Genomic DNA, 25,293 nt, shown 5'->3' on the forward strand with positions numbered 1-25,293 from the left:
TTTTTTTTTTCTTAAATTAGCATCAAAGAATGAATATGAGAAAAGCAGAGATGAATTGAAGAAAAAGAAAGTGCCTGGTCCAGGCAAAGTAAGTATTTCACTTGTCTGGGAGTAAAAATGAATCCCCTTGTCATAGACCACATCCAAAAGAGTGAATCTTTGGAGACTGACAGAGTTCCCAGCAGCCTTATCCCCCTCTCCTAGAAATCTAGATTCTTTGCTTTTCATTTTTTAATTCTCTGTTGTCTTTATCACTCTCTTCTCTATAACTGCTCACATATAAGCTATCTCTTTTATTAGTTTATGAATCTTTATATCCTAGTATGCCATATAAAGACATTTGAATAACATATTCTTATTTTCCTCCTTTTATTACGCAAAAGGTAGAATGTAATGTACTCCATTCTACAGCTGTTTTTTTGTTTTATCTTTATTTTTTTAAACCATTCATGAAAATTATTTTCTATCAGTATATTGAGAGCCTCTCACCCTATGGAGCACTTTAACCAGTTCCTTATAGATGAATACTTGGGTTGTTTTTAGTCTTTTATTACAATAATACTATAATGAACAATCTTGTATATGTATAATTTTGCGTGGATATAGCAGGCTCCCAGAAGTGCCAGGTTATATCAGGAAGTCCCCAAGGCCACTCATAGGGTAGGTAATTCACAAGAGGACTCAGATCTCAGCGTATGATTGTACTTGCATCTATTATACTACAGCAAAAGGATTCCAGGCACCATCTGCAAAGGGAAAAGGAACATGGGGCAAAATATGGTGGAAACCTGGCACAAGCTTCCAAAGATGTCTTCCAGTAGAGTCACACAGGACACGCTTACTTCCCCTAATAACAAGTTGTGGCAACACTTGTGAAATGTTGCTAACTAGAGAAACTCCTTAGAGACTCAGTGCCTAGGGTTTTTACTGGGGACTGATCGTGTAGGCATTTCCTGCCTGGCATCTACAAAATTCAGACTTCCAGAAGGAAGGCAGGCGTTCAGCATGAACTACATTGTTTGTACAAATAATTTAAGTACAGTGAGCCATTCTTGTCAGTTAGAATAGTAGAAGCCTTCCCCAAATCTAGATTCCCGGATGCCAGCCAAGGGCGAACCCTGCAAGCAGGTTTTCTAAGGGTAGCAGTCAGGCTTACTCTGTTAACTTTTCTAAACCTTGGTCAAAAGGTAAATGCCAGCCAGGCGTGGTGGCTCATGCCTGTAATCCCAGCACTTTGGGAGGCTGAGGCAGGCAGATCACGAGGTCAGGAGTTCAAGACCAGCCCAACCAACATGGTGAAACCCTGTCTCTACCAAAAATATAAAAATAAGCTGGGTGTGGTGGTGCAAACCTGTAATTCCAGCTACTCAGGAGGCTGAGGCAGGAGAAATGCTTGAACCCAGGAGGCAGAGGTTGCAGTGAGACGAGACCGTGCCACTGTACTCCAGCCTGAGTGACACAGTGACACTCCATCTCAAAAAAAAAAAAAAAAGAAAAGGTAAATGCCAGATTTCCCTTTCTGGGGGCTGTACCATTCAGCACTTAAACCCGCAGTGTGTTAACTGCCCCTTTTAAGGACTGTCACATAACTCATTGACTGAAAATCAGCTTGTGATGCTTTATGGAAAAAAAGGTTCAGAGAGAAAATATTCCCCCAAGTAGGGTAGGTTACTTATGTCAAGATCATTAATAGAAACTGTTTTCTCTTCGTTTTTGTTTGCTAACAGGCATAAGGACAATAATTCTTAGAGTTAAAATTATTTAGATAGATAGATAGATACCCATCTATCTATCTTTCTATCTATGTATATACACATACACACACATATATGTAATTTTTAAAAAATAGCTTTTGGGGTACAAATGGTTCTTGGTTACGTAGATTAATCATATAGTGATGAAGTCTGAGATTTTAGTGCACCTGTCACCCAAGTAGTGTACATTGTACCCAATATGCAATTTTTTATTCCTCATCTCCTTCCCACCCTCCTCCCTCTGAGTCTCCCAAAGTCCATCATACCACTCTGTATGCCTTTGCATACCCACAGCTTAGCTCCCACTTACAAGTGAGAACATGTGGTATTTGGTTTTCCACTCCAAAGTTACTTTAGTTAAAATAATGGCCTCTAGCTCCATCCAAGTTGCTGCAAAAAAACATTTATTTTTTATTTTATGTTTTCGAGGCAGGATCTTGCTCTGTCACCCAGGCTGGAGTGCAGTGGTGTGATCATGGCTCACTGCAAGCTTCAACCTCTTGACTCAAGTGATCCTCCCATCTCAGCCTCCTGAGTAGCTGGGACTACAGTTTTGCACCACAATGCCTGGCTAGTTGGTATATTTTTTTTGTAGAAATAGTCTTGCTTTGTTGCCCAGGCTGGCCCCAAACTCCTAGCTTCAAATGATCCTGGGATGATGGCTTTTACTGAATGCTTTGTCTGCATCTATTGAGATGATCATATGGTTTTTGTTTTTAATTCTGTTTCTGTGATGTATCATATTTATTGATGTGCATATGTTAAACCATCCCAGCATTCCTGGTATGAAATCCTCTTGATCATGGTGTATTGAATAGGGTGTATTATCTTTTTGTGCTGTTGGATTCAGTTTACTAGTCTTTCATTAAGGATTTTTGCATCTGTTCACCAGGGATGTTGGTCTCTAGTTTTCTTTTTTTGTTATGTACTTTCCTAGTTTTTGTAAAATCAGGGTGATATTAGCTTCATAGAACGAGTTAGGGAGCAGTCCTTCTTTCTCAATCTTTTGGAATACTTTCAGTAGGATTAGTACCAATTCTTCCTTGAATGTCTGGTAGAATCTGACTATGAATCCATCTGGTCCTGGGCTTTTTTTGTTGGTGGTAATTTTTTTTATTACTGGCTCAATCTTACTGCTTGTTACTGGTCTGTTCAGGATTTCTGTTTCTAACTGATTCAATCTAGGAGGGTTGTATGTTTCCAGGAATTTGTCCATTTCCACTAGATGTTCTAGTTTTTGTGCATAGAGGTGTTCATAGTAGTCTCAAATGATCTTTTGTATTTCTGTGGTGTTGGTTGTAATGTCTCCATTTTCATCTCTAATTGAGCTAATACAGAATCTTCTTTTCTTGTCTAATCTAGCTAATGGTCTATCAATTTATCTTCTCAAAAACCACCTTTTTTTCTTTGATGTTTTGTAATTTCTTTTGTTACAGTTTCATTTAGTTCTGCTCTGATCTTTGTTATTTCTTTTATGCTAGCTTTGGGTTTGATCTGTTCTTTTTTTTGTTTTTGAGACAGAGTCTCATTCTGTTGCCCAGAGAATACAGTGGCGCAATCTTGGCTCACTGGAACTTCTGCCTCCTGGGTTCAAGTGATTCTCCTGCCTCAACCCTCCTGAGTAGCTGGGATTACAGGTGTGTGCCACCACACCCAGCTAATTTTTGTATTTTTGGTAGAAATGGGATTTAGCCATGTTGGCCAGGCTGGTCTCAAACTCCTGGACTCAAGCAATCTAACTGCCCCAGCCTCCCAAAGTACTGAGATTATAGACGTGAACCACCACACCCAGCCTGTTTTTGTCTGTTCTTATTTCTCTAGTTCCTTGAGATGTGACATTAGGTTGTCAATTTGTGATCTTTCAGACTTTTTTTCCTCTCACTCTCTTTTTAAATAGAGCTGAGGGCCAGGCTCAGCGGCTCATGCCTGTAATCCCAGCACTTTGAGAAGCCGAAGCGGGTGGATCACTTGAGGTCAGGAGTTCGAGACTAGCCTGACTAACATGGTGAAACCTCGTCTCTACTAAAAGTACAAAAATTAGCCAGGCCTGGTGGCGGGCACCTGTAATCCCAGCTACTCAGGAGGCTGAGGCAGGAGAATTGCTTGAACCTGGGAGGTGGAGATTTCAGTGAGCTGAGATCATGCCATTAATCTCCAGTCTGGGTGACAGAGCGAGACTCCATCTCAGAAAAAAAAAAAAAAAATAGCCAGGCGTGGTGGCGCATGCCTGTAGTCCCAGCTACTTGGTGGCACAGGCCTGTAATCCCAGCTCAAATGATATAAAAATTTGTATATCATTTGAACCCAGTAGGAGGAGGCTGTGGTGAGCTGAGATCACACCATTGCACTCTAGCCTGGGCAACAAGAGTGAAACTCCGTCTCAAAAAGTAAGAAAAAAAAAGAGAGATGAGGTCTCACTATGTTGCCCAGGTTGGTCTTGAGCTCCTGAGCTCAAGCTATCCTTCTGCCTTGGCCTTTTAGAGTGCTGGGATTATAGGCGTGAGCCACCATGCCTGGCCCAAGACTTTTTGATGTAGGCATTTAGCACTATAAATTTTTCCTCTTAGCACTGCTTTTGCTGTATTCCAGAGGTTTTCATAACTTGCGTCACTATTATTAATTTTGAAGAATTTTAAAATTTCCCATGATTTCATTGTTAAGCCAAAAATCATTTAGAAGCAGATTAATTTCCATCTATTTATATAGCGTTTTGAGGGTTCCTTTTGGAGTTGGTTTCTAGTTTTATTCCCCTGTGGTATGAGAATTTACTTGATATTTCAATTTTTTTAAATTTGAGATTTGTTTTGTGGTCTATCATATGGTCTATCTTGGAGGATATTCCATGCACTGATGAGAAGATTGTATATTCTGCAGTTCTTGAGTAGAATGGCCTATAAATATGTTAGTCAATTTGTTCTGGAGTGTAGTATAGGTCCAGTATTGGTTGACTTTCTGCCTTGATGATTCTTTTAGTGTTGTCAGTGGAGTGTTGAAGTCTTCCACTATTATTGTGTTGTTTTTGTTTCCTAGGTCTGGTAGTAATTTTTTTTTTTTTGAGATGGAGTCTTGCTTTGTCACCCAGTCCGGAGTGCAGTGGCATGATCCATGATCTCAGCTCACTGCAACCTCCGCCTCCTGGGTTCAAGCAGTTCTCCTGCCTCAGCCTCCTGAGTAGCTGGGATTACAGGCATGCGCCACCATGCCCCGCTAATTTTGTATTTTAGTAGAGATGGAGTTTCCCCATGTTGGTCAGGCTGGTCTCGAACTCCCAACCTCAGGTGATCCGCCTGCCCTGGCCTCCCAAAGTGCTGGGATTACAGGCATGAGCCACTGCACCCAGCCAGTAATTCTTCTATGAACCTGGGAGCTCCAGTTTTAGGTGCATATATATTTAGGATTATAGTACCTTCTTGTTAGATTGCTTCTTTAATATAATTGCCTCTTTGTCTCTTTTTTTTTTTTTAGGCCGAATCTCGCTCTGTCCCCCAGGCTAGAGTGCAGTGGCAGGATCTCAGCTCACTGCAACCTCTGCCTCCTGGGTTCAAGTGATTCTCCTGCCTCAGCCTCCCAAGTAGCTATGATTACCAGTGCTTGCCACTGCACCTGGCTAATTTTTTTGTACTTTTAGTAGAGCTGGGGTTTCACCATTTTGGCCAGGCTGGTACTGGGATTACAGGTGTGAGCCACTGTAATCTTTTTTTTCTTTGTCTTTTTTTTTTTTTTACTGTTGTTGCTTTAAATTCTGTTTTATTTAATATAAGAATAGCTACTCCTGCTTGCATTTGGCTTCCATTTGTGTGGAATATCTTTTTCCACCCCTTTACCTTCAGTCTATAAGAAACCTTACATTAAGTGAGTCACTTGAAGTCAGCAGATATTTGATTTGTGATTTTTTTTTTTTTTTTTTGAGATGGAATCTTGCTCTGTTGCTCAGGCTGGAGTGCAGTGGCATGATCTCTGCTTACTGTAACCTCCACCTCCTGGGTTCAAGTGATTCTCCTGCCTCAGCCTCCCAAGTAGCTGGAACTACAGGTGCATACCACCACGCCTGGCTAATTTTTATATTTTTAGTAGAGACGGGGTTTACATTAGCCAAACTGGTCTTGAACTCCTGACCTCAGGTGATCCACCAGCCTTGGCCTCCCAAAGTTCTGGGATTACAGGTGTGAGCCACTGCACCCAGCATGTGATTTTTTTCTTTTTTAAGTGGCACATTTAGACCATTTATATTCGGTGTTAATATTGAGATGTGAGGTACTGTTCCAGTCATCATGTTAATTGTTACCTAGATACTTTTCTTTCTTCATTGTATTATTGTTTTATACGCCCTGTGAGTTTTATGCTTTCAAGAGGTTCTATTCTGGTGCATGTCCACCTTTTGTTTTAAGATTTAGCATTTCTTATAGGTCTGATCTGGTAGTGAGAAATTTCCTCAGCATTTGCATGTCTGAAAAATATTCCTTTTTCATTGATGAAACTTCATTTTGCTCCATATAAAATTCTTGGCTAACATTTATTCTGTTTAAGGAGGCTAACAATAGGACCCCAATCCCTTCTGCGGTTGTAAGGTTTCTGCAGAAAAATTCTTGTGAATAAAACAATCCATCTTTTCTTTGCAGCATCCACCAATACTTTCTTCCAAATATCCTGAAGATGACCCAGACTACTGTGTGTGGGTCCCACCTGAAGGTAAATTGTTTTTACTTTTATTTCCTCTAAGGTTTATTTATTTATACTTTTGAATAGGTAATATACATTTAAGGTTCGAAATAAGAAAGCTACGAGAGTATGTAGTAGTAATTTGTATATCCTTTGTGGATCCTTATTCAAACAAACAACTGTTTAGAAAAATTATTAGATAATTTTGAACACTACGTGGATATTTGATGATACTAAGAAATTACTGATTTTTTAAAAGTATAAATGATATTGAGTTACGTTTTTTGGAAAAAGTCCTTATCTTCTAGGAATATATACAGAAGTGTTCATAGATGTAATGTTATCTGGGCTTTATCAAGTCTAAAGAAAGGAAAACAATTCTGCTGTGCTTCAGTTTTCAGTTGTTTTCCTCACAAGACAACCAATTGTTATTAGTTTCCTTGTATATAAAATGCCAATTATAGAGGTGCACCTGTAGAAAAAAATTCATAAAAGTTAACCTGCTGGAACAAAGGGATAAACATTTTAAAGATATTATAAATTGCATTTTATAGAGATTGTATCAGTTTTTTATGCTCATACACACACCTTTAAGGAAATGTATGAGATACTTCCTCATATGTTCATCACACCTCGAGGTTTCTAATATATTAGTAACTGATAGAATTTAGTTACTAGAGATGTCTGCTTTTTCTTTGCTAACAAATGTTAGGATAGAAGTGAAAAGAGGACTATTTTGAAATTGCATCCAAAGACCAAAATTTCTATCATAGAATAAACCTTTTTGTTTGCTTTACTTTTTGGCCTTCTGATATCTGGATATCTTTTCTCTCCTGACTTTGGAAGAGTAAATAATGTATTTCTTACTTTTTTTATATTCTGCTCTAGGTCAAAGCGGAGATGGCAGAACCCATCTTAATGACAAGTATGGCTATTGATTGCTTCAGAATCCCTTCTAAAGAAGACCCTGGGGACCATGTGACATGGTATATTTGGGATAATACGTCACATTGAATGGCCAGAGAAGTTTAGATGACCATTTGTAAGACCTGCTGACTGGCCTTTCTTTCTGTGTTCTTGGCTTCCTAAATTTATCTGCCCATATGATTCTCATGAATATGATGTTTATGTTTAAAAGTGTTTATATGTGTATGTAAAAAGGGAACTATATATTTTGAGAATTTGTAAAGTGAGAGACATGACCCTATTAAAATAAGAAGGCGTATATGTTCCTAATATTTTATTTTTTATTAATTTTTTTTTTTAAGAGACATGGTCTTACTCTGTCACCTAGGCTGGGGTACAGTTGTACAATCCTGTAGTCTTGAACTCCTGGGCTCGGGCAATCCTCCCACTTTAGCCGCCCAAGTACCTGGAACTATATATGTGTACCACCACCATACCTGGTTAATTATTTTATTTTAATTTTTGGTAGAGATGAAGTCTTGCTATGTTGCCCAGGCTGGTCTTGAACTCCTGGCCTCAAGTGATCCTCCTGCCTCAGCCTCCCAAAGCACTGGGACCTAATTTTTTGTATTTTTTTTTTCTGAGAGACGTTCTTACTCCGTTGCCCTGAGTGAGTGCAGTGGGATGATCTCACAGCTTACTGCAGTCTCAACTTCCTGGCTCAAGTGATTCTCCTGCCTCAGCCTCCTGAGTAGCTGGGACTATAGGTACATGCCACTGTGCCTGGCTAATTTTTGTGTTTTAGAGACAAGGTCTCGCAATGTTGCCCAGGGTGGTCTTGAACTCCTGGGCTTAAGCAATCCCACTCTCCTTGGCCTCCTAAAGTGCTAGGATTACAGGCCACTGCATCCAGGACCTAATGTTTGGGACCTGATGTTGATTAAAGGTAACAGCCTATTTCTTTAAGACTTAAGGACTATGCTTTTCCTGAGCAATAAGGTGCTTCTGGTGGTTGGGTTGCAGAACTCACTGATATTGCCTCCTGAAATAACTGTTGAAATATGAGGTTATGCTATGGGTGTGACTCTGGGTGTCCCTGTCATTCTTGGTACTAAAAGTAGGTTCACAGTGGGGGCTTCCTACAGCCTTCAACTATAATCTTCTTAGCAGGTTTGAGAATAGACCCTGACTTATCAGGACAAAAGTAACTATGGCACCGCCTTGTGCATTCAGGCACTAGTCCTGAAAAAACTCAGCCTGCCGAAGGTCCAGAACTCTGACCAGTCATTCCTCCTCTTGTGGAAGAGTGCAAATAAGGCCATGGAATGAAAAGGTGCATATGTTCTGCCCAGTGTGAGACTTCTTGCCTCTGTGGAGAGGGGAGTAGGAAGAATTTCTCTGGAAACAGGAAGAAATGCAAGATGTCTTATTTTCTCCCCTCGCCCTCCCCATCATTAGTGCTTCACTTCCATAGAAAGGAAAGCCCAAGAGTGAAGCAAAGTGGAGAGCATTTGAGGTAGGCTGAGGCAGACATAAACAGGAGGAGAAATGCTATGGTTGATCTGGAGAGTGGATGAGGCTGATGCTTCCTAAAATGGATTACACAGTATGCACGGAGGTAGGCAGGAAGCAGTAATGAGCAACTTCAGTTATCCTGACAGATGTGGGAAGTCTGCTCTGCTAAAAGTGATAAGTCCTTCATCTCTCAAAAAGGAATGTTGGTATTATGAGAAACTATTATTTTGGACTTCATGTAGACCAACAAGGAAAAATTGGTTGATGATGTAAGAAGTGACAGGAATTGGGTACAGAATGACTATGCCATCTTGGATCAAAACAGTGAACAAAAGTCTGAGCTAGATCAATGATCTTCAGAGGTGAAACTCTATTCAAACAAAATTGTATGTGGGACCCTAATACTTGAACAGGTAAAAATATACCTGCTCTGGTTGAAGTGAAGGCAAAGGGTTTAGAGACACAGACACAGACACACCCGCACCACAGGATTAGAGACAAACACACACACACACACCCGCACCACAGGATTAGAGACACAGACACACACACACCCCACACCACAGGAGACACACACACACACACACCCGCACCACAGGATTAGAGACACAGACACACACACACCCCACACCACGGGAGACACACACACACACACACCCCGCACCACAGGATTAGAGACACACACACACACACACCCGCTCGACGCACACCACTCCTCCCTCTACCCTCCAGTGACCCTGAGGAATCCTAGGCACGTGTCTTAAATTCTTCAAGTCTCAATTCTGTCATCTGTGAAGCAGCGACAGTAATGCTTCCTGCTTTTGGAACCTCAGATTGTTCTAAGGATCAAATGAGATAATGTAGGTGAATATAATTTACAGGGCTTTATAGATGTTAATAGTTGTTTTTACAAAAGGGGGATAGATCCTAACATCTGGGCCTGACTTTTCTCATTTGTGAAAGAGGAAATAGGATTAGATCAGTGATTCTCAACTGTGGCTACATTTTAGAATCACCTGGAGAAACGTAAAATTTTTTAATTGCAAGACTTGGATCCCACCTCAAACAGATTTAATCAGAATCTCAGGTGATTTTTTTTTTCTTGAGGCCATCTCACTCTGTCACTTGGGCTGGAATACAGTGGTGTTATCATGGCTTGCTGCAGCCTCTGCTTCCTGTCCTCAAGCAATCCTTCCACCTTAGCCTCTCAAGTAGCTGGGACTGCAGGCACACACCACCATGCCCAGCTAATTTTTATATTTTTTTATAGAGATGAGGTTTCACTATGTTGCCCAGGTGGTCTCAAACTCCTGGTCTCAAGCAATCTGCCCACCTCAACTTCCCAAAGTGCTGGGATGACAGCTGTGAGCCACTGTGTCCGGTGAGGTGATCCTTTTTACGAGCACTCCAGGTGACTCTAATGTGGAGCCCATGGTGGGAAACCTCTAGAGTACTTTTTTGTATAACAACCTTTATCTGTTTAGGGTCAGATATTTTAGGCTTTGCAAGCCATTTAGTCTGTTGTAAACACTCAACTCTACTGCTTTGTGCAGACAGCATTGGCAGTACACGAATGAGTGTGACTGTGTTCCAATAAGTGTTTGTTTATCAAAACAAATGGCAGGCTGGATTTGGGCTACAGGCTGTAGTTGGCCAACTGCTGCCCTATACTAATTCATCATCTTTAAGTCTTACCTGGCTAAAAATTTTCTTTATGATGTCTTTAAAAAATGTATATTTCAGCTGGGCGTGGTGGCTCACACCTGTAATCCCAGCACTTTGAGAGGCCAAGGCAGGCAGATCACCAGGTCAGGAGTTCAAAACCGGTCTGAACAACATGGTTGATGTTACCTGTCTCTACTAAGAATGCAAAAATTAGCTGGGTATGTTGGCACACGCTTGTAATCCCAGCTACTCAGGAGACTGAGGCAGGACAGTCACTTGAACCTGGGAGGTGGAGGTCACAGTGAGCTGAATCATGCCATTGCACTCCAGCCTGAGCAATGAAGGGAGACTCTGTCTCAAAAAAAAAAAAAAAAAAAAAAAGTGTATCAGTTCATGGATATTTGAAAGTTTCTATTCAGAAGGCTAACTATCCCTGAAATATATGGGTTGCAGTTTTATGGGTATCAAATCAAAGTAATCCTGTCTCCTTTTCTCAGAAACAAAAGTAAGGTTATTAGTCATGAAATAAAATATTCTGCTACAGCAGGAACTGTAAGCAAGCTGTACCTGGTCTGCTGTCCTGGCCTTCCCAGAAGTTCTGTATTATATCTGCCTTTATATTTAAAGAGCAATGGGAAGCCACTGGGTTGTTGGTGATGGTGAAATGAATGGGTTTGGATTTTTAAAAGAAGACTCAAACTACAGTGAGGAAGAATGATGGGAAAAGGCAGGAAGGTGCAGGAAAAACCAGTCAGAAGTCTGCAGCAGACATGCAGGCGAGAGATAATGGTGGCCTAAATTAAGTGGAGACTGAGATGGAAAGAGGTAAATGGGGCCCAACAATATTTTAAAAGGTAGAATGGCTAAAACTGGGTGATGGGATTGTCTGTGGGTAAAAGGGAAGGAATTGAGCATGTTTCGAGATTGCTGGCTTGTACATCTGAATGGGTGATAGGTCATTCATTGAGGTAAGGCAAACAAGTTGAGTTTGATGTCCCTTTGAGACACCCAAGTAAAGGTGTCAAGAAAGCAGTTGGTTGGATACATACGTTTTGATCTCGGAAGAGAGGGCTGAAGAACAGTTATGGGCAAGTGGGGGTTGGGTGGCAGGTACTAGTAGGTGAGGTTAAAGACTAGGAGACAGGAGTTTTGAAAGTGGACTTCAGTCTTGGACAGCTGGATCTCCCTATCTTTGGTACAAGGAACAAAATTTTTCCTGGTTATGGGTTCTCATTTATTGAGGGAAAAATGTGAAACATGTATATCAGGGTGAGCAGTATTTTGGAGAGAAAAAGTCAGGCATATGTATTTAACATTAAAACAAGTCTCTGTCCACTTTAAGAATTTTCTTTTTCTTTTTTCTTTTTTTTTTTTTGAGACAGAGTCTCGCTCTGTTGCCCAGTGCATGGTATGATCTCGGCTCACTTCAACCTCTGCCTCCCGGGATCAAGCGATTCTCCTGCCTCAGCCTCCTGAGTAGCTGGGATTATAGGTGCATACTACCACACCCAACTAATTTTTTATATTTTTGATAGAGATGGGGTTTAACCATGTTGGCTAGGCTAATCTCAAACTCCTGATCTCAAGTGATCCACCTGCCTTGGCCTCCCAAAGTGCTAGGATTACAGACATGAGCCACTGTGCCCAACGACGTTAAGATTCAAGGGACCTAAAAACGTGCCTAGAAAGCCAAAACTTTCTTATTTTGTATTAAAAATTTCCAATTAAAAAAAATTCCAATAATAATAATAATAGCTAAAGCTGGATGTGGTGGCTCATGCCTGTAATCTCAGCACTTTGGGAGGCTGAAGTGGGAGGACTGCTTGAGCCAGAAGTTTGAGACCAGCCTGGACAATACAGTGGGACCCCATCTCTACTAAGAAAAAGAAAAAATAGGCCAGGTGTGGTGGCTCACACCTGTAATCCTAGCCCTTTGGCAGGCCAAGGGAGGCAGATCACCTGAGGTCAGGAGTTCGAGACCAGCCTGGCCAACATGGTGAAACTCTGTCTCTACTAAAAATACAAAAATTAGTTGGGATGGTGGCATGCACCTGTAGTCCCAGCTACTCGGGAGGCTGAGGCAGGAGAATCACTTGAACCTGGGAGGCAGAAGTTGCAGTGAGCTGAGATTGCACCACAGCACTCCAGCCTGGGCAAGAGAGCGAGACTCCATCTGAAAAATAAAAATAAAAAAAGAAGAAAAATAATAGTAGCTAAGATTTATTTAGTGCCCTCAGTGTGCCAGGCACTATGCTAACTGCTTGGTATGGATTCTCATTTAATCTTTAAAATAGTTCAGTGAGGGGCCGGGCGTGGTAGCTCATGCCAGTAATCCAAGCACTTTGGAAGCCAAGGTGGGCGGATCACCTGAGGTCGGGAGTTCAAGACCAGCCTGACCAACATGGTGAAACCCGTCTTAAAAAATAAATAAATAAATAAAAGAAAAAGAAATAAAATAAAATAAAATAAAATAGTTCAGTGAGGTAGTGAGGTAGGTACTATTCCTTCCTTCCGTTATACAGCTGAAGAAACTGAAGACTTAAAAGTTAAAACCCTGGTTTAAGGCTGCTTAGAGCTTAGACAATGAATTAGACTGGAGCATAAGCAATCTAATTTCTAAGTCTAACTCTTAACCCCCAGTATATTGCTTTAATTTTTAAAAACAGAATTTTTAAGGGCAGTTTTAGATTCACAGCAAAATTGAACAAAAAGTATAATACAAAGAATTCCCATTTACCCCTACCTCCTACCCCCGACACACACACAATGTCTTATACTAGCAAAGTCCTGTAACAGAGTGGTACATTTTTTTTACAATTAAACCTGCATTGACACGTTATCAACCAAACTCTACAGTTTACATTAGGATTTACTCTTGGTATATTCTGTGGGGTTTGACAAATGGATAATGAAATTACATGTATTCACGATTATAGTATCATACAGAGTAGTTTCACTGCCCTAAAAGTCATGTGTGCTCCTGCCTATTCATCCTTCCCTCCCCTCTCAGCCCTGGGAGCCACTGATCTCTTTACTGTCTCCATAGTTTTATATTTTCCAGAATGTCATATGGTTGGATATTGGCCTTTTTTTTTTTTTTTTTTTTTTTTTTCATTGAGACAAAGTCTTGCTCTGTTGCCCAGGCTGGAGTATAGTGGCACCATCATAGCTCACTGCAGCCTCGAATTCATGGGCTCAAGGGATTCTCCCACCTCAGGTTCCCAGGTAGCTGGAACTACAGAGGTGTATCACCACAACCTGCTGAGTTTTAAATTTTTTGTAGACATGGGGGTCTAACTATGTTGGCCAGGGTCTTGAACTGGCCTCAGGGATCCTCCCCTGCCTTGGCCTCCAAAAGTGCTAGGATTATAGGCATGAGCCACCTCACCTAGCCTAAACTTTTATTACTAAAACTCTTTTATTTCTAAAATTAATAATTTGAAAAGAGGAAAATATTTAACAGTATAGTAATTTTAAAGATATTTAGAGTAAAGGGAAGAAATGAAGCATGGGTAAAAAAATTAAATGCTGGCTGGGTGTGGTGGCTCATGCCTATAATCCTAGCACTTTGGGAGGCAGAGGCAGCATGATTGCTTGAGGCCAGGAGTTCAAGACCAGCCTGGGCAACATAGTGAGACCCCATCTCTACAAAAAATAAAAAAATTAACTGGGTGTAGTGGTGGCGCCTGTAGTCTCAGCTACTTGGGAGGCTGAGGTGGGAGGATCACTTGAGCCTGGGAGGTTGGGGCTGCAGTAAGCCACGATCTTGGCACTCCAGCCTGGAAAACAAGCCCCTGTCTCAGAAAAAAATAAAAATATGGCCAGGTATGGTGGCTTACGCCTATAATCCCAGCACTTTGGGAGGCCAAGATGGGCAGATCAAGAGGTCAGGAGTTCTAGACCAGCCTGGCCAACATGGTGAAACTCTGTCTCTACTAAAAATACAAAAATTAGTTGGGTGTGGTGGCACACACCTGTAATCCCAGCTACTCAAGAGCTGAGGCAGGAGAATTGCTTGAACTGAGGAAGCAGGGGTTGCAGTGAGTTAAGACTGCACCACTGCACTCCAGTCTGAGTGACAGAGTGAGACTCTGTCTCAAAAGTAAATAAATAAATAAATAAATAAATGTAGAGGCTGGGTGTGGTGGCTCATGCCTATAATCCCAGCACTTTGGAAGGCTGAGGCAGGTGGATCATGAGGTCAGGAGTTCAAGACCAGCCTGACCAATATGGTGAAGCCCCACCTCCACTACAAGTACAAAAATTAGCTGGGCATGGTGGTGTGTGTCTGTAGTCCCAGCTACTCAGGAAGCTGAGGCAGGAGAATCACTTGAACCCAAGAGGCAGCAGTTGCAATGAACTGAGATTGCACCATTGCATTCCAGCCTGCTGGGTGACAGAGTGAGACTCTGTCTCAAAAAAAATAATAAATTTTAAATAAATGAAAGTAAATGCCTAAGCATCTCAGTATCACCATAACATGACCACCGTTAAGATTCTGTTTATTGGCCGAGTGTGGTGGCTTATGTCTGTAATCCCAGCAGTTTGGGAGCCCATGGCGGGTGGATTATGAGGTCAGGAGTTCAAGACCAGGCTGGCCAGCATGGTGAAACCCTGTCTTTACTAAAACTACAAAAATTAGCTGGGCATGGTGGTGTGTGCCTGTAATCCCAGCTACTCAGGAGGCTAGGGCAGGAGAATTGCTTAAACCAAGGAGGTGGAGGTTGTAATGAGCCAAGATCACACCATTGCACTCTAGCCTGGGTGACAGGCCAAGACTCCATCTCAAAAAAAAAAAAAAAAAAAAAAAAAAAAATTCTGTTTATTTTAGCTGGGCATTGAGATTTCATTGTATTATAAAGGAAAGAACACTATTCCACTGGGACTGGATGGAATTAGCCCTTTTGGGAAATATGACACAATTCCCAACAAACATTGAAGCCGTTAGCCACAGCCTTAGGATCTGTTGCTTTACCACTGAAATGCTGCCACCTTCCAGATAGGGTGTGACAAGTGGCCAGCAGCTGTGGATGGCTTCCTGAGAGAGTGGGAGCCAGAGGGAAGCCTGCCAGCCCTGTGGCAATCAAAAGCCAGAATCAAAGCCTCTGGAAGGGAGGGGGAGCCAAGTTCCCATACAGGTTTTGGTCCAACCAGATTCTTGACTGCTGGGAAATGGCAAAACTCCTTGACCTGTGAAGAGTGGGTCCAGCATGAAAGTGGTATAGTCTTCTTGTGATAGGCCACTCTTTGTTCCTGAGATTCCTCACTTGATGTGGCCATTTAACAATTTTCAGGATTTCACCTCTGGTCTCTGAGAAGACTGTCCTGCTTTGGTTTTAGAGGTTTAGCACATCATAGTCGAGGCTGGAACCAAGACTTCTATTCAGTAGGATTCTGGAAATCTGCCCCCACCCCCACCATAGGACCTGGCATTGATGAGGCAGGTTGGAGGGCTCAGCATGTATGCAGTGTTTCCCATCAAGGGTACCTCCGCCTTCTTCATTCCCCTAGCCCATTTTAATTTCTCCATGTGGAGGTTTTAGGATCTATGCCTCTGCATTGCCCACTGCCCTAATCTAAGCTCCCTTCACATCATGACTCCCTTTCATCTCTGCCTTATCAACTCTCCTCCACATATGTCAAACACATCCCTGAACAGAGTCCTTGCTCTGAAATCTCAAAAGGTTTTCCAAAGCCCAAAGGGTGAGGATCCAAATTCCTTTGAGGCTTTGAAAGCCTTATCATAGGGTTCCTTATCATAAGGTTGCTTTCGAAAGCCTTATCATAGGGTTGATCATCATGACCACACACCTGCCCTTGTCCCTCCCTTTGTGCTACCCAATGAGGCACATCTGCTACTCTAGGAATAACAGGTTATTTGTCCCAAACACACCTTTGCTTTTTCTTCTCTCTACATTTTCTATCAATCCTTGCTGCATAGGCCTCAGTTTCCTTGTCTATTACATAAAGATAATAATACCTATCCAACAGTACTGTGGAGATTAAGTAACAAATATAAACCTTTATCCATGTCTAACACATAATCACCTCCTCTCACCCCATGTAGTTATTGTATCATTATGGTCTTCCTTGCTCATGTTTGGTAAGTACTACTTTTAAAAAAAAAAAAAAAAAAAAAAAAACTTTATTTTTAAGGGCAGTTTTAGGTTCACAGCAAAATTGAGCAGAAGGTACAGAGATTTTCCATTGTCCACACTCCTCTTATACATAGCCTTCCCCACTATCAGCATTCCCACCAGAGTGGTAAATTTGTTATAACTGATGAACTTACATTGATACCTCACTATCGCCCAAAGTCCACAGTCTACATTAGGGCTCATTCTTGGTATTGCACATTCTCTGGGTTTGAAGAAATGTATAATGTCATGTATCCAATATTATAGTGTACTAATAAAGATGGTTTCATTGCCCTGAAAATCCTCTGTGCTCCACCGGTTCCTCTCTCCCTCCCTCCTCCAGGCCTGATTCATTTTTGACATAATTGGCTTGCCTTGCACTACCTTCAGGAGGCCTCCCTGATCACCATGATGGTCACTAATCCTTCCTTCCCCACTGGTGCAGTAGCACTTTATTTCACTTCTATTATAGCCCTTACTCCAACGGCTTGATGTTCATTTTTGATCTGTGTGCTTGGGTTACTTACATTTGTAACTTGAGTTCCTGAGGACAGGAACTACGTATCTTGTACCCCATCCATGGCACCTAGCAGTTCACAAATTGGTGGTCAGTTAACTGTTGGTTTCAACAGGTGGAGGGCTGAAGGGCAGGTCCTAGTCCCAGCCCTTCCTATCTTGGGTTTTTCTGTTAGAGAAGGGATACCTTCTGGCCACCTTCAGTTCCAGGACCTTGCTCCAGACAAGCTGGATCATCTAGGAACTGACCATTTTAGCAAGATTAGTCCATACAGAGGGCTGGATTTATGTCCTACTTGGGGCAAAACCAGGCAGGAACTACTCCTTCCCATCATGGAGCTCTGCACTCCAGCAGCTGGCTTGAATTTGGATTTTCCAGGGCTAAATAGTTAAATAGTCTTGGAAAATCCTGATCCCGAGGGTTGGTTGGGTTTCCTTAGGTCTGCCTTTGTCTCTGAGCACACCCCGTCAGAAGTTAATGCAACCACGGCAGGGAGTGACCACTAGGGGGCAGTAGAGGCCCATTACAGTGCAGTCAGTTTGCACATGGGGGTCAAAGAAGATAAAGGTTTCAAAGCAGAGGAAAGATTAAGAATCAGAAAAAAAAAAAAAAAAAAAGGGAGGATTGTGTAACAGTTAGGAGCAGCAAGCTGGTTTCGCTCACCGACATTCCTGGGCCCAAGACCTGGCAGCAGCAAGTTAGCCAGGGACACTGGTCAGGCCCAGATGGTGCTCCCAACTCTCTTCCCAAATTGTCTTTTCCAGTGCTTAGTTTCGCCTAGAGAAAGTCGCTCTCCATTTATAATGCCGATATTCTATGGAGGACTCTGGCCATTGCCTATTTATTTTTTATACACTACATTGCAGCTTTACAGTTTATAGAGGATTTTTTTCACACATGTTAAAAAAATCCGAATCCCCTATTAGACTTAAAAGGTAAAAATAAATGTTATTATCTCTGTTTAAAGAAACAGAGGGGCTGGGCATGGTGGCCTGTAATCCCAGCACTTTGGGGGGTTGAGGCGGGAGGATCACTTGAGGTCAGGAGTTCGAGACCAGTCTGGCCAATATGGTGAAACCCCATCCCTACTAAAAATACAAAAGTTAGCTAGGCATGGTGGCACCCACCTGTAGTCCCAGCTACTCAGGAGGCGAAGGAAGGAGAATCGCTTGAACCTGGGAAGTGGAGGTTGCGGTGAGCCCAGATCTCAGCATTGCACTCCAACCTGGGCGTTGCATTGAGACTCCATCTCAAAAAAAAAAAAAGAAACTGAGGTTAGACACATGAAGTGACTTACTCAAAGGCACACTGAGTTTGTGGTGCAACCAAATCTAGATGTGAGTTTCCTTCATTTCTGTTCCTTTGCTTATTCCTTCTAGTTTTTAATTGCTTATGTTTGTAAGCTTGGTGAGTTTTTAAGAGCAAAGACTGCATCTAATTCATCTTTATATCCCTGAATGGTGCCCCTTAATGTTTAGGGCTATGGCTGGGTGTGTTGTATATTATCCGCTTCAGAGTTAGAGTCCATGATCTATCTCTTATCTTCCATGATTCGATAATTCTGTGATTTTGAGGTACGGCCCTAACAAAGACAGTGGTGGCTATGAGTGATCCTACTGGCTGAGCATTTCAACAAGGGCAGCCACATGGCTGCATCCTTAGTAAGGCACAGAGGGCGTACGACAGTTTTCCAAAGTGTGCACGAGTGCCCCTGGTGTCATGAGAGTTGACTTTAAGACATGAGGATGAAAATGTTTGATTTTAGTAGCTACACATATAAATACAGATAAACAGTATAAATGTGTCACATTACATATATATTAAAATATGTATGTACACATATATACACACAGATGTAGCTTAGAATAAAGTTAACTTTTTTATTTCAACAGATTTTACGATACGTGGGTAAGTTCTTTTTTATTTTTTAAATAGTGATGGGGTCTTGATATGTTGCCCAGGCTGGCCTCGAACTCCTAGGCTCAAGAGAGTATGTAAGCCACCACACCGGCCCATGAATAAGTTCTTTACTGGTGATTTCTTTCTTTTGAGATGGAGTTTTTTTTCCGTTGCCCAGGCTGGAGTGCAGTGGCGTGATCTTGGCTCACTGCAACCACCACCTCCTGAGTTAAAGTGATTCTCCTGCCTCAGCCTCCCGAGTAGCTGGGATTACAGGTGCCTGCCACCACACCCAGCTAATTTTTTTGCATTTTTAGTAGAGACAGGGTTTCACCATGTTGGCCACTATGGTCTCCATCTCTTGACCTTGTGATCTGCCCGTCTCGGCCTCCCAAAGTGCTGGGATTACAGGCGTGAGCCACTGCTCCCAGCCCTTTAGTAGCAATTTCTAAAGAGATTTTAGTGTACCCATCTCCCAAACAGTGTACACTGTACCCAATACGTAGTCGTTTATCCTTCACCCTCCTCTCAACCTTCCCCAGCTGAGTCCCCAAAGTCCATTATATAACTCTTAAGCCTTTGCATCCTCCAGGCTTAGCTCCTACTTATAAGTGAGAACATACAATGTTTGGTTTTCCATTCCTGAGTTACTTAACTTAGAATAAGGGCCAGAATGAGGTTAACTTTTAAATTGTTTGTTTAAGAAAAACATTACGTAAATAATAGTATGGTGGTATGCAACAAGGCAGAAAGCCTGGAGCAGGTATACCAATGACAAATTCAAGGAACTGTGGTGAGCTGGGAAAGTATAACATTCATTAGTCACAAAACTCACTTCACGCCTGGCTCTGTCACACTTAAGCCATACAACCCTGATAAAACTGCTGACCTTAAATGAGCCTGTGTCCTCATCTGTGAAATCAGTTAAAGAACTCCTACCCTCCTTAACGTACATTAAAATATGCAGAAGTGTGCTGAGGCTCAGAGGACACCGTGCAAATAGGCTGTGGGGCTGATATCCCAGTTTCCTCTCCTACCAAAGTCTACCCAGGACTTCCTCTTCACCACCCCAGAAAGTGCCTCCCAGCTAGCCCCTATTTTCCAGGATCCCAAGAACTGAGTCCCGTTCAGTTTGTTGTCCACACCTGGGACTGCCATTCTGAGGGTGAGGAGGTGGGAGGGGCTGGAGAAACCCTGGAATCAGTCTGGGAACAAGTCCTAACACATGTCACTGTTTGCTTTGTCATCCTGATTCAGTGACCTCATACAAGGAAGGGAGGGAGCAGAAGGCGCTGTTCCCTTCCAGATACCTAAGGAGGCTTCTGACATCTACTGTTTTCCTTGGCATGAGAAGAGCAGGAGCTGGGCTGTGATTTTTAAGGTCTGAGCTAATCTTGGAAGTGGTGAACAGCACCTCCCACAGCTGGCCAGACTGCTGCTTGGGGAACTGCCTTGAGCAAAGGGGTACAGAGAGCTGGAATGGGCATCAGAACCTAGGCTGCTGTCCCTGCTCCTCGAAGGGGCTTCAGAACACACTGCCCTATCCATCCCCAGGATCTCACCAATCTTAGTACTAAGAATGCTAAGAATGGGCATGTCACCCAATTAGGGAGAAAAGCCTGAGGCTAGGACAGCTATTTTTTTTTTTTTTTTTTTTTTTTTTTTGAGAAAGAGCCTCGCTCTGTCGCCTAGGCTTGAGTACAGTGGAGTAATTTTGGCTCACTTCCTGGTTCAAGTGATTCTCATGCCTCAGCCTCCCAAGTAGCTGGGATTACAGGCAGGCGCCACCACGCCCGGATAATTTTTGTATTTTTAGTAGAGACAGACTTTCACCATGTTGGCTAGGCTGGTCTCGAACTCCTGACCCCAGGTGACCCGCCCGCCTCGACCTCCCAAAGTGCTAGGATTACAGGTGTGAGCCACTGAGCCCGGCCTAGGACAGCTCTTGAACTGATTCTTAGCCTGGCTCCTCATGGGACATTCAGCTGGAGTTAACAGAGGCTTCAGTGAACACAGGGCCAGAGGGTGTAATCGTCCTTACACACTTATACATTTAATGCATACTTTTTGAGCACCTATTATGTACCAGGCCTTTTGAGGTAATGAGGCAGGCATGTTGTATCAAAAGGCTAGACAGGACCTTCGAGTCACCTTTTTACCACCAGGAGTCCTTCTGTCATCCTTATCCCATTCCCTCTACCATCCTGAAATTAAGGTTTAAATAAATTATTTTGTTGGCCAAAAAATTTGAATTTAGTAATTATTCATTTCCAAGTTTTTGGTAATAACATATTTTCATATCTGCAAATAACTTCTGACCAAATAACACAAGATAAGAGCTAACATTACTACACTGAGTTAATATCCAGTCAGAGAAAAGTAAAGAAATTCAGCATTTCAGCTATCCTGTTTATTCTGGTTGGGCTTTTTTAAATTTAAAAAGTAGCTGGCTGGCTACCTGGGGAATCGGTTTAAGGCTTTAGAAGTGGTGACATACCAGCTTGGTTTTGAAGGAGAAGTAAGAGTTCATAAGCAGAGAGACAGGATGTTGCAGGCAGAGGAGGCAGAACGGTCCAGGTGCTAGTCCTGACACCTCCATCCCCAGGCTGATTGATTCAATCAAGCTGTGGCTTCAATGGATAGGAGCCAGAGTTTGGAATGGAACTAATGATAGTGGAGGTGAGAACCAGAAAGTGTATGGTTGAATGTTCTAGTCTTTTCATATCATAGTCCTGGAGAAATCGAGGCAGGAAATCCCACTGAAGTCCTTTTGGTTCCCAAGGCAGGAGGAGAAAAGAACACAGCGAAGGATAAGCCAAAGTCCTGCCCCAGAACTGGCCTGGAACCTGTCTCCCACCCCGGCTGCCCCACCCTTCAGCTCCAAGAGCACACCATTTATTTTCTATGATTTAAAAAAATTGGCTCATCTCATAAATGTTCCAGAGTCGGAACAAGCTGTGCCACGGAGAAACAAAACTGCTGAGCAAATAAACAAGGCAGGCTGCGAGGCCGGGCAAGGCGCTAGACTTGGGCCCCCAACCAGGTCCATGGGCTTTAGCAAGTCTGTTCTGAGTCTGGGCCTCTGCGTCTTCCTCTCAAATCGGAGGGGTGGGAGCTTGGGAATTTTGGGGCTCTTCCAGTTCTGTGATCTAAACAAGTTGCACGGAGAGGGGAAGAATGCAGAGCTGCCAGTTCAGAAGCCTCTTTACCTTTCACTGCATGGTGAGGCTAAGAGCTGGGAGCGGGGGACATCTTCTTGTAGGCAAACATTGATACCAGAGGTTAGCCATTAGCTTGTTCACCCATCCGACATGGAGTGCTGGGTGCTCTGCTGCCCCTTCCCTCAAGGAGCACACAGGGAGTTATGAGGTGGTCTAGCAGAGGAGAGCAGGGACAGGACAGTTCCTTGGATACACAGAGCCCTTGCCCACCCTGGGGCTTTTGTTCCTGCTATTCCGCCACCTAGATTGTCAACCTCTCCCTCCTTCTTGTTCTTTAGGCTCAGCTTAAATGTTATTTCCTTGGAAGCCTTTCCCTGAGCACCCCGTATATGGCAGGGCCCCCCATCTCTCCCCAACTCTACCGCCACACTCCATTACCCTCATAGAATGCAAACTGTCATGATGCCTGCTTACTTAGTCATTTATTTTCCATCTTTCTGACTAGAAGATAAGCCATGTGAGAGTAAGAATTCTGTTTGTATTTACCACTTCTGGGCAATTAGCAGCACATACTTGTAGAATATGTGAATAATTTTTTGGCAGGTGCCAGGTTTTTTACATAGACTAGCTCATTTAAGTCCTTTTAACCCTAAAAGAGAGACATTGTGTTATTATCTACCTTTTAGGGTAAGGAAACAGAAGCCAAGGGATGAAATATCTTGCAGTTGGAAGCTTGGATTTGAACCTGTCTCTCAGTCAGTGCTGTTTCTCCTTCATCATGGTGTGGGGCACATGATGCTAGGCTCTGTGCATGGCATTTTGGCTCTTTTTTTTTTCTTTTTTACTTTTTGCTTTGAAATAATTTTAATTTACTGAAAAGCTGCAAGACTGGCACATAGAACTCCTTCACGCGGGTTCACCAAATGTTAACACTTTGCTACATTTTAATATTCTGAGTGTGTACATACCTGTTTATACTTTTCTTTTTTTGAACCATTTGAGAGTAAGTTGCAGACATTATGTCTTTTACTCTTAAATACTTTCTCAAGAACACAGACATTCTTTTACATAATCAGGGAATTTAACATTGATATAACACTATATTTTATTTTATTGTTAGAGACAGGGTCTTGCTCTGTTGTCCAGGCAGGAGTGCAGTGGTATGATCATAGCTCACTGTGGCCTCAAACTCCTCCTGGGCAATCGAGCAGTTCTGCCTCAGCCTCCTGAGTAGCTGGTACTATAGGTGCACACCACCATGCCTGGCTAATTTTTAAATTTTTTTTGTAGAGACAGGATCATGCTTTGTTGCCCAGGCTGGTCTCAAACTCCTGGCTTCAAGCAATCCACCCACCTCAACCTCCCAAAGTGCTGGGATTATAGGCACGAGCCCCATTTGAAACTATTATTTAATATATACCCAATATTAAAATTTATCCAATTCTCTGAATAGTGTCCTTAATAAGAGATTTTTTTCTCGTCCAGAATCTAATCCAGATCATACCCTTCCATGTAGTCATTGTATCTCTTTAATTTTCAATTTAGAAGAGTTCCTCAGCCTTTGTCTTTCATGACATTGATATTTTTCAAGAGTATAGGCCAGTTGTTTTATAGAATGCCCCTCAATTTGGGTTAGTCTGATGTGTGCTCATAATTAAACCCAGGTTAGGCATTTGCTGGCGGGACTCTCACAGAAGTGATGCTGTGTCCTCAGCATCACTCCTGTGTCAGGAGCCATGTGATGTCTGTTTGTCCCAGGACTGGTGATGTTAACTTTGATTTCATGGTTAAGGAGATATCTGTCCAGTTTCTCCACTGAAAAGTTATTATTTTTCCTTTTGTAATTAATAAGTAATGGGGAATATTTAAGCCTGTGACTATCTTGTCCTTATCAAACTTGCATCCTTTGATGATTCTTGACTGAATCAATTGTTACTATGACAGCTGCAAAATAGAGTTTTTGTTTTGTTTTGTTTTTATATAGAGCCAGGACCTCACTCTGTTGCTCAGGCTGGAGCGGCAGGATCATAGCTCACCGTAACCTCAGAACTCCTGGGCCCAAGTGATCCTCCTGCCTCATCCTCCCAAAGTGCTGGGATTATAGGTGTAAGCCACCACATCTGGCCCTAAATCAAAATCTCGGTTTCTGATTTTCAGGCTCATGTCTCTATTCCAAGATGATAGGGTGGAATGGAAGGGCAAATGGAGCAGATCTAATTAGACACACAGTTGGTTTCTCAAATGGCTATTGAGGTGGAAGGTGACTGCTATTGACTTTCTGACCTTACTTACTAAGTAAAAAGCCGGATAATCAGATGGGATTTTACATGATAAAAGGTATTAATTCTTAATGGAATGACTTCATTTACCTACCCAGCACTTTCTAAATCTCAAACATGACACCAGCCATTTAGCGTACATGATTTACTTAGTCCTCATGGCAACTCTATGAGAGTGTACTGTCTCCATTTTACAGATGAGGAAACTAAGACTCAGAAAGGTTAAGGCACATGCCTAAAGTCGTACAGCTGGGAAGTGTAAGACTCTGGATTCAAATCATGATCTGCTGGGCTCCAAAGCGCTTGCGTTTTTCAGTGGGAAGGAGCTCTGGGTGACAGCCTTGATACACATTCCAGGCAATGCCAGTTTTCAACTATTCATCAGCTTAGAAGTGAGGTATGCTCCAAAAGTGGATGTTAAACCTGGGTGTCCGAGTCTTGCAAAAAGGCTGGTGAAGTCCTCGGCATAGTTATCTATGTCACCAGCCAGGCGGTCGCTAACTTTTAGATAACTCTGCTCTGTGAGCAGCGCCCTGGCTGGGAGATCCTCTTGGGTCACTCTGCTATTGACTCCTTCAGCCCAGGTGGCAGAGCCATCCCCAGACATTGACTCATCAGTTCCCCTTGACCAGTATTGCTACATCTCCTGTGCTTAGAAAGGCAGGAAACAGAGCTCTGGTATTTTAGAAAGTCTCTCAACAATAACCTTAATTAAAAGGGGATTTTCCAGTTAACCCTGGAGAATTTCAGTTAACCAAAGACTTATTGTATTCTTGTTCTCTGAAATGTAGTAATCCACAT

The 25,293-nt window shown here is 42.5% G+C and overlaps 1 protein-coding gene across 1 annotated transcript in view; it reads left to right on the plus strand.

The window, feature by feature from the left end:
- Positions 1-7,649, plus strand: part of SLC4A1AP (solute carrier family 4 member 1 adaptor protein) — a 29,187-nt gene extending 21,538 nt beyond the window's left edge. The window contains exons 12-14 of the mRNA XM_032301356.1: positions 21-88; positions 6,374-6,443; positions 7,302-7,649. Of these exons, the coding sequence (XP_032157247.1) occupies positions 21-88; positions 6,374-6,443; positions 7,302-7,351 (188 nt within the window). The 3' untranslated portion in view covers positions 7,352-7,649. The remainder of the gene's footprint in view (positions 1-20; positions 89-6,373; positions 6,444-7,301) is intronic.
- The last annotated feature ends 17,644 nt before the right edge of the window (positions 7,650-25,293 follow it).

Source organism: Sapajus apella, unplaced genomic scaffold (genome assembly GCF_009761245.1).
Source record: "Sapajus apella isolate SASKATOON/1434 unplaced genomic scaffold, GSC_monkey_1.0 scaffold44, whole genome shotgun sequence".
In the NCBI taxonomy this organism is placed as follows: domain Eukaryota; kingdom Metazoa; phylum Chordata; class Mammalia; order Primates; family Cebidae; genus Sapajus; species Sapajus apella.